The sequence below is a fragment of the Nilaparvata lugens genome, chromosome X (assembly GCF_014356525.2).
Source record: "Nilaparvata lugens isolate BPH chromosome X, ASM1435652v1, whole genome shotgun sequence".
NCBI classification, from domain to species: domain Eukaryota; kingdom Metazoa; phylum Arthropoda; class Insecta; order Hemiptera; family Delphacidae; genus Nilaparvata; species Nilaparvata lugens.
Genome location: NC_052518.1, coordinates 50404889 through 50415247, shown reverse-complemented (window position 1 = coordinate 50415247; position 10359 = coordinate 50404889). Strand labels below are relative to the sequence as shown.

Sequence of the window (10359 nt, the reverse complement as noted above, 5' to 3'; positions counted from 1 at the left end):
CGATGTGTATTTTGTTCAATTTGTTTGGGAAAATGGGAAGAAAGTGACATACCAGCAATAGAACATGCAAGGTACAGCCCGAACTATAGAAGGAAAGATAATATAACAATTGAAGAGGAGAATTTCGATAATAATATTCTATGAGAATATGAAGAAAGATATTTAACTTTCAATTGTGTAGAAGATTCATCCGTTCAAGGAGAGTATTTTGAAAAGCATCATCTACATTGTGACTTTTGTAAATCATTATCCAATAAAGCAGAGTATTTCGCGAGAAATGATTATTTCTTACATAAAAATCCATTCTATCTGCAATGTGTTATTGCAAATATATTATCAAAAATCTATTTGAAAAAGTAATGCATTCACCGTTTTGTTTATATGAAGAGTGTGAGAAAGAAGAGCGGGGGTTGGATGTTCCGGATATAGCGTATCGTAAAGATGAGGTAAAATTGCATGCATGCAGTATATTGTAGAAGGTTTTTTATCCTCCGAGGACAAAAACTGTGCTCTGAGGACAAAAACTGTGCTCCGAGGACAAAAACTGTGCTCTGAGGACAAAAACTGTGCTCCGAGGACAAAAACTGTGCTCCGAGGACAAAAACTGTCCTCCGAGGACAAAAACTGTGCTCCGAGGACAAAAACTGTCCTCCGAGGACAAAAATTGTCCTCCGAGGACAAAAAAATTGTCCTTGGAGGATAAAATAAAAGTAAAAATGAACTTACATGTGTTGATTTGACGAAATGACAGCTATCTCCTCGGCTTTTCTTCTCTCAGCTCAGGTAGCTCCTCGACTGTGGTTGTCTAAGCTCAGGTATCGTCTCAGCTTAGCTATCTCCTCGGCTATGCTTCTCTCAGCTCAGGTAGCTCCTCGACTGTGGTTGTCTCAGCTCAGGTATTGTCTCAGCTTAGCTAGCTCCTCGGCTATGCTTCTCTCGATGCAGGTATGTTTCCCTCACGAGAGCACAACTGCTTATGAGACCGGAAACCGAGTTGTGAGGTGAGAAAATGCTGTGAAAAACAATGATATATTTAATAACTGCAACCAAATATTAGAAATCAATAAGTAAGTGTTATTTCAAAAATATCAGAATGTAACGGATTATACTTACTTACAATCAAATGTCAGCATTGCGCTGCTGGTAAACCTCTGGGGAGTTGAGTACAGCACGCTCCAATTGCACACGCCCCCTCGTATGCTCTCTCTCACTCGTACAAGCCTGCAACAGACAGAGAAACGAGTTGGTATAAAATCAGTTGGCTCACAGGAAAATCACCATTTACGTTAGAGAAGAGTTGAGTGAACTTATATACCCTACGTGAACTTCTCCCTAATCATCATCTACACAATGGATTCATCATCATCTTCAAGCTCCATCATACCAGACAGCCCACCAACAGAGCAGCAGCTCAACTACTGGCAGCAGCAGCAGAAAGCTCGCAGCTCGGCTCCCACCTCCGCTGCCACGGCTGCCACCTCCGCTGTCTCCGCCGCCTCCTGCTCCGCCTCACCCCTGAAGAGACAGGGAATCTTCGTTCAACGAGAGAGGGGTGAGGAGATCGTGATTCCGGACAGTGCTCTGCCACAATCTACACCGGCTACCTGGGCGCCGCGACGAGCGGTGCTGCCAACTCAACCCAGCAAGCAGCCAGTGAAGAGGAGGCTAGTTTTTGAGGACGAGGGCATGCTCACTCAATCAAAGGTTAGCTTAAAGAAATATTATTATTGTATTAACATGTAATGTGCACAAAATCTTTATAAAATGTGAATTAGTTTTTTTTAAACTAATTTCCAATGGATAAAATCTTTTGTGCACATTACAAATCTATGTTTATTTGAATAAATTGTACTATGAAATTACTGATTCTTATACTGTGAGGGAAGTCAAGACTGAGCTTGACTTCTAATTGTGCTATCAAAATAATCCGAACACAGATAAATTTTCATGATGGTTGCATTGAAATTTGGATAAAAATTCAAAATAAACATGTTTTAGTAATTTTGATAACAAATTTGAATATGTTGCATGAAAGATTATACTGAAACAATTCAATTATCTACCAATTTGAATTGAGTTATATTAAAGTAATCGGAGAATTTGCGAGTTATTACTTATATATCATTATTATTACTTACTATATCAAATTACTGATTCGAATAATACATTGTTATTTGAATTATGAAAAATCCGATCACATGCATAAACTGTTTATAATATTTCGTGTGAAACAAAATTATTGTTGATAAAAATGAGCATGTAATGAACTGAAATATTGATTCAAATAATACATTTTCATTTGAATTATGAAAAATCTGATCACATGCATAAACTGTTTATAATATTTCGTGTGAAACAAAATTATTGTTGATAAAAATGAGCATGTAATGAACTGAAATATTGATTCGAATAATACATTGTTATTTGAATTATGAAAAATCCGATCACATGCATAAACTGTTTATAATATTTCGTGTGAAACAAAATTATTGTTGATAAAAATGTGCATGTAATGAACTGAAATATTTTTCGAGTCAATTATCTAGCAATTTGAATTGAGTTATGTTAAAGTAATCGGAGAATTTACGAGTTATTACTTACTTTCAGTTTTGAGTAGTGAATCTGTTGAGCAAGTTCTCTCTCTCTCTCTCGTATGATTTGATGATCAAAAATCTGAAACAAATAAGAGTCTAATAAAATATTTTTTCAACAGAAACGTGTGCCGGAGGAGGACAGCTCGATCATGCCTCTCTTGAGGGAGGAGGAAGAAGTGGTGACAGAGGACGAGGACTTCCTGAGATTGTTGAATAGCCGCACCGAGAAGCCATGGACGCCTCTCCGCGAGTTGAAAGAGGGGTTGCCATATCCGATATGTGACGTGAGAGAGGCGTCCAACTAGCACGGGCGGCGAATTGTGCTCAAAATCCGGGTACCCAGACTACATACAACAGATGTTTATCTTCCAGAAAGATTTAGCCGGATTTTGTGCACAAAAGACATTGAAAATTTTAAATTAAAGTGCAAAACCTTATCTCTGTTTGTAAAGCATGTTAATGCTTTTATGACTGACATAAAAATTGTTAAATGCTAAATTAGCATTTGGCATTTTTATGTCAGTGACCATCTAGCATTAACATGCTTTACATGTTAATATGTATGTGTCAGTAGTGTTCAATAAATAGTTTTTTTGTTATTCTATAAAAATTGTTCTCAATTCTCACCTGTTATACACAGTTCACTAGAAGTAGTAGTAAAACACGTACACAACCAGACGTTCAGTCAGCACTATCCACTTTTATTATGAGGAGTGCTGTGAAATGAATGTCTTCTTATAGCTTGTTGTACGCACGCACAAGGGCGAGCGTCAGACACATCAGCCAGTCGCTCACTCAGTCAAGGCCAACTTCAGTCAAAGGTCGGGCATTGCTCCCTCACATCTGTTTTAGCACGTGCTCATATCTGTATGGGCGGAACACTTCCTCCTTTCAAATTGTGTTTGCCTTTTCAGATTTGCTATTTGAAAATTCTTTTCAAATAGCAAATCTGAAAAGGTGAATTCGATTTGAAAGGTGAATTCATTTCTAAATTGATAGAAAATTCAATTTTCTTTTAGATTAAGTTAGTGTAATGATTAATTAATTAACTTTAGTTAATGTTCAACCATTGAGTTGAAAGGTAATGAAAAATGGTATGTAGGAGAAAGCAAACTCCAAGGAAATGAGGCAGAGGTATCTTAAGCTCTTCTGCCAGAGTACTTAAGGGGGCGGCGGGTGCTGCTACAGGTATTACTTCAACTATTTTAAATAAATTGATTGATATTACACCTGTGGAGATCCCAATAGCCCCTGGCTACCAGTATTGTGGCCCTGGCACCAAACTTGAAAAGCGATTAGCAAGAGGTGACCTGGGAATTAACAAACTTGACCAGGCTTGTAAGGCACACAATATAGCATATTCACAAAATAGTGATAATGCAAATCGATCGAAAGCTGACAGAGCACTAGCAAGCATGGCGTGGGAGATTTTTAAAAATCCGAAAACTCCTCTTGCAGAGAGAGGACTCAGCTACCTAGTTACAAACGTGATGAGAGCTGAAAATTACTTTGGTGGTTCTTTGAGAAAGAAGAAGAAGAAGAAGAATGAGGGGAAAAGTTATAGTAATGATATTAGGCGCAAAGCTATAGCTCAGTTGGAAAAGCATATTGCAGGAAAAGGGTATTTTTTGAAGCCTTTTCCTAGTATTAGTGGGGGCAGAATTTCAATTCCACCCCCACCCCTATCATCATATGGAGTGAGTTTATTCCCCCAAGTTAAGAAACGAAGAACAACAACAAAGAAGAGTAGGAAGAAGACAAAGGAGAGTAGGAAGAAGTAAAAGACATGAATATTAAAGGAGAATTGAGTAATTATGATTTGATTGATTGGTCGAAATTATTACAGATTCAGCTAAGAGGTATATATATGCTAGATGCATTACCCAAAAAAATTCTAAAAAACGAGAATGTCATTGTGAATTTAGCAAGGTAAAGCGAGGATGGGACACATTGGGTAGCATATAAGAAAGTTGGCTCTAATGTTTGGTATTTTGATCCAATTGGAAATTTACAACCGCCATATGAATTGGACAAATATTGGAAAAAAGAAAATGGAGTAAATATATTTTATAATGTAGAGCACATGCAACCATTAAATAGCGATTTTTGTGGTCATCTCACATTATTGTTTCTTGCAAATCAGTTGTAATTAAGTGTTTGTGCTGAACGCACACACACACAAGATGGTTGTTATTACATTAAGATCTAACACAAGTAACCTCTATGAACATTTACAAGAAATTATAGAATTGGATAAAAATATGGCGATAGATTAATCGAGTTGGATACGGGTGCATATGAACTTGAAGATATTATAAAATCTCTAAAGAATAAATTGAATATTGATGAGAAGAAGAATAAACTTATTATATGTGCAAACGCAAATACTATGAAGATTGAAATTCATTCTGATGAGCCTATTGATTTAACACGTTCTGATTCGATTGCTAAGATACTTGGTTTTGATAATGTTGTTTTGCAGCCAAATAAATGGCATTATTCTCAGCATTTGGTTAACATAACAAGCATTGGTAGTATTGTAGTTGAGTGTAATTTAGCATGTGGTAGTTACTCTGATGGAAAACAAAAACATATAATCTACGAATTTTTACCAAAGGTTCCTAGCGGCTATTTAATAAATGAAGTACCCTCTCCAATTATTTATGTACCTTTGAATACGCATCGAATTCAAACTATTAATGTAAAGGTAATGGACCAGAACGGATCGTTTATTGATTTCCGTGGAGATACAATTACAATTAGGTTACACATACGTGAAAAGTAATGGGTTATCTTGTTTTCAATCCACGTTCAAATAAGACGTGTACACGTGATGTCATTAGAGAGACGAACGTGAGAGCGTCAACACCTAAAAACAAACGTGCTTTGTCGGCTAAAAGCGCAAGAATATTAGAAAAGTTGGGTTTTATAGTTGATTGGCGTCATGTACGGTGCAGCAATTAGTGAAATTCTGGATGTGGAGACAGACCTTCAATTTTATAATGATATTACTAAATTTCAATTTCATACTCATACAGTATATTCGGGTCAAGAAATAAAAACCTCTGACGAGGCACGTATTGGTATAAATTCTTTAGATGTCTATTTTTCACCTTGCAAATCATTCATATTTATTGAGGGAACAGTTAACTGTACAAAACCGGGAACAGACCCAACCGATGCACCAGTTGCGGCAGACTATAAATTAAGCAGTAACGTAATCGGCAACCTTTTTGATGAAATACGATATGAATTAGCAGGTCAGCAAATTTCTAAATCAAGATTGATTGGATTAACATCCACAATTAAAGCTATTCTACTGAAGAATACACTTGATAAAAAACATATCACTTGGCTGGTTTTGACAGAGCAGGATATGAGCTAACGGATAATAAATTGACTTTTTGTGTACCGCTCAAATTAATCCTCCCGTTTTTTGAAGATTTTCAAAGAATAATTTTAAATTTGAAACAGGAACTCGTCTTATTGAGGTCGCCGACAGATCTAAATTGTGTTGAGTCGGCAAGTGGAACAAACCTTAGTGTGAAAATTACAAAACTGCAATGGAGAATGCCCTACATAACTTTAGAAGATCATGTAAGACTGAAATTTTTGAGACTGCTCGATGCTGACACTCCACTGAAATTAGGTTTCCGACATTGGGAAATTTGTGAATTACCAAATTTGCAAAATTCACTTAACTTTTCTTGGGCAGTTCGCACCACATCAAGTTTTGATAGTCCAAAATACGTTATAATTGCATTTCAAACTGATCGTAAGAATAGAATTAAAAAATCAATATCTAATTTCGATAGCTGCGGTATTTACAATGTTAAAGTATATTTGAACAGCAAGTATTATCTATATGAAAATCTGCTAGGTAAAAAGGAGGTATTATACCGCATGTTCCTGGATTTCGTGCCCTCGTATTATAATCATTCACGGAACAGAAATTGACTTTAAAACGTTTTGTGAATCAACACCGCTGATTGTTGTAGATTGTTCACACCAAGCAAGTCATTTGAAATCATCGACAGATGTTCGTATTGAAATGGAATTTAATAGTGCAGTACCTGCAAATACTTCTGCCTATTGCGTTTCAATTAGCGATCGTGTGATGGAGTACACACCTCTGACGAGCATGGTGAAAGAAGTTCAGTAATTTGCGCACCGGCTATATAAGGTGTGCACTCTGACAAATTTGGTTCATTATCAGTTTCACCTTTGAACAGACAACATGTCCTATTCTTTGTGTTCTGATATTTTGGACAAGCCACAAACTTGCTCTATTGGTATTCAGTGCGATCTTGATTCTGATAGTTTCTATTATGAAGCAGGGTGCAGTACACCGAAGCCGCTGCAGGTGGAGGAGGAGAAACGAGAAGAGGAGGGGAAAGACGAAGGATTCAACGAGCCCGCCGAAGAGAAAGAAGTGGACAAGCAAGCGAGTGCGAAAATTGCTACAGTTGATCTTCATATAGGTAAGAAATCACCTTGCTATGCTTCTGGCGATGCAATTTCAGCGACCCCCACTCCTCCCCCTATCACGTGACCTTGGCTCCACCGATCACTGCTCTTAGCCTGGATGATGTCACATTGGATTACAACCTTCTCTGCTCACATTTTCCACTATTTACAATACCTTAAATTAAATACAAAATACAACTCTTTCCTTATGTCTACTGGGGTTATGCTTTAGAACATCTAGCTTAATTCTAATTTTATAATTGGAGATGGAGTTTTTCCTGAAGTGCTTGAAGTTCCCAGAATTGTACCTGTTTATAGGAAGGGGCCTGAAGATATTCCAGGTTCCAAGATTGTCCCTTCTCATTGGTGCCATGTTTTTCAAAAGTCCTCGAGACCATAATGCATACCGTAGGCAGTTATATGAATATCTTCAAAAACACAATATGATAAGTAGTGCTCAGAACGGATTTGTTAAGGGTAGGTCATTGGATGGAGCCATGGATGCTCTTGTCAAGAATATTCTGAGTGCTTTTGAAAATGAAGAGTATGCTCAGGTGACCTTCTGTGACCTGAGCAAAGCTTTTGATTGTGTTGTGTACTCTCTCTTACTGGATAAATTGAAATTTTATGGCGTTTGTGGAGCAGATCTTAGCTTATTCAAAACTCATCTTGTGGGATGTAGACAAGTGGTGTGTATTGGAGATGAGAGATCAGATGTAGCATGTGCAAAACTCGGTGTCCCACAGCGATCAGTTCTCGGACCATTGCTTTTTATTCTTATGATGAATGATCTTACTGCTGTTCTAAATTGCCGTTCAATACTGTATGCTGATGACACAACATTTCTCAATAGATGTACTGACCTTCAAAATCTTAAAACTCCAACGGAGTCCACTCTGATGAAAGCAGCGACATGGTTTAGGGCTAACGGCTTCATGCTCAACGATAATAAAACACAGACTATGCACTTCACCCTTAGAGGTGGCTAAGATTGTGTGGATGCAATAAGCGATGTAAAATTTCTGGGGAAATTCATTGACAGATATTTGAATTGGGAAGCTCATATTAATTATATATCAAGCAAGCTTTCAAGAGTGATTTATCTGATCAGACAACTGAAAAATCATTTTTCAGATAATTATTTGAGATCGACATATTTTGCCTCTTTACAGAGTATTTCAACATATGGCATACTACTGTGAGGAAATAGTGGGGAAAATGATTTTTCAGTTGTCTGATCAGATAAGTCACTCTTGGAAGCTTGCTTGATATATAATTAATATGAGCTTCCCAAGTCAAATATCTGTCAATGAATTTCTCCAGAAATTTTACATCGCTTATTGCATCCACACAATCTAAGTCACCTTTAGGGTGAAGTGCATAGTCTGTGTTCTAGTCATGCATAAAATATTTTATTATTGCAGAAGAAGGTGGTCAGGGTTTTAACTGATTTCCATAGACTAGCACATTGTAAGCCTCTTTTTGTCCAGCTTAGGATAATGACGATAGTGAATTTTCACATACATACAGTATTGTTGCATGTTAAAAAAAACTCATCTAATAAAATTAAGGCATAAAACTCATAGTCATAACACAAGAAATTGTCATAGGATTGATATTCCCTATCATAGGTTATCCAAAAAAGCCAAAATTTATTATACATTTGGTATAGAAATTTACAATAAATTACCTACAGATTTAATAATAGAGACAGAAAATAAATGCAAGACGAGATTATTGAATCAGCTTGTGATAAATCCTTTTTTTAGTGTTGAGAAGTTCTTTGAGAGTGAAATAATTGTTGCTTAGAGTTGAGAGGTTTCTATTTGTATTTATGTATTGTTTAAAAGGCTCAAGTTGTGCTGTGAGGAATATGATTTGTGCATTCGAATGAATTTTATTAGTGTATTTGAGGAATCTAATCAACTTACTGTATTATTTTTAAGACTCAGTAATGTAATTTTGTGTGTACAGTTGCTGTAAAACTTGATATTATCTTTTGTCTTACTGTATTTAATATTTGACTTTCCCTATTGATCTGAGAATTAAACGGCAATAAAATCATATTCATTTATTTATTTATTTTATTCTTTTCATGTAATCAAAGAGCTATAGAAGTTTAAAAGTTGGAGTTTCAATAGAATAGATTGATATGACCATATTGAGTTTGGTCATTCTAACATGAAACAAAATGAATCAGTGATAGCCGATAGGAGAGGCAAATGGCGAAGATGTGAACCCCGGATATCCGAATATGTTTGCTTTCCCACATAATATTACACAGTCGCCAGAAATTAGCATCACGCAACATATGTTATTTACGGTCAGTGACTTTCATAGGATATCTTTAGATATATACTGTGTAGGTACAGTTTTGGCCTTGGATTGCGCTTTTTATGTATATACACATCACCCTCAATAATGCCAGACTCTCTGGTTTCCAACATATAAAAATTGTCAAACTCATTTGAAATAATTGCTCTAATGCAATTTCAAGCTGCTCCTACTACAGTTACATGGTGGAAGTAGAACAATAGCTGAATCATTCAGAATGTAGTTCCACACACATATTTCACATCTTAAAAATTTCTAATTGTCCACTTTCATATTGAAATTAGACTAAATATTTATATTTTCCACCGACGAAAACGGTGAGAGATACTATATAGCGAGTGCGTAAGCTAACTAATGCCCGGTTTCTCAGTCGTTCCATAAACTGTTTATCCATTCAATAACTTTATTGAATCGATAAACATGAGAAATGCGTTTCTAGAACGCTCCCTAAACTTATTGAATCCTTAAATCTCTCGATAAACACTATATGCCTGGTTTCTCAGTCGTTCCATAAGCTGTTTATCCATTCAATAACTTTATTGAACCGATAAATATGAAAATTGCGTTTCTAGAACGTTCCTTAAACTTATTGAATCTATAAATCTATCGATAAACTATAGTGCCAAAATCCAGCCTATATATATTTATGGAATGGATAAATTTCTCAAATTTTTGGTGGCAATCAAAAAATTAAGTTAGAAAAATTAAATTACAAAATAAAATTAAAATTAGTGTAGATCACCAGTATTTTAAAAACAAAACAGAATCAAAGTTGCACTATGTTTAGCATTGATAGCCCTCATTTGGTGTCAGCCATCTTGTTTTGGAGACATCAGCCAAAAGATGTCAGTACTGTAGGAAATTACCTCACAACAGGAAGCATGGAATAAACATCCAAGATTTGGTTGGTTACCATAGGAACCATGTATAAAGTTTGTTTACGAAAGTGCTAGTTTTGGATCAT

At 36.1% G+C, this 10359-nt stretch overlaps 1 protein-coding gene across 1 annotated transcript; it reads left to right on the top strand.

The window, feature by feature from the left end:
- Positions 1-1350: 1350 nt before the first annotated feature.
- On the top strand, positions 1351-3095 carry LOC120354613. The gene is made up of 2 exons (XM_039441973.1): positions 1351-1704; positions 2714-3095. The coding sequence occupies exons 1-2, from the start codon at positions 1351-1353 to the stop codon at positions 2897-2899; spliced, it is 540 nt and encodes a 179-aa protein (XP_039297907.1). The 3' UTR covers positions 2900-3095.
- The last annotated feature ends 7264 nt before the right edge of the window (positions 3096-10359 follow it).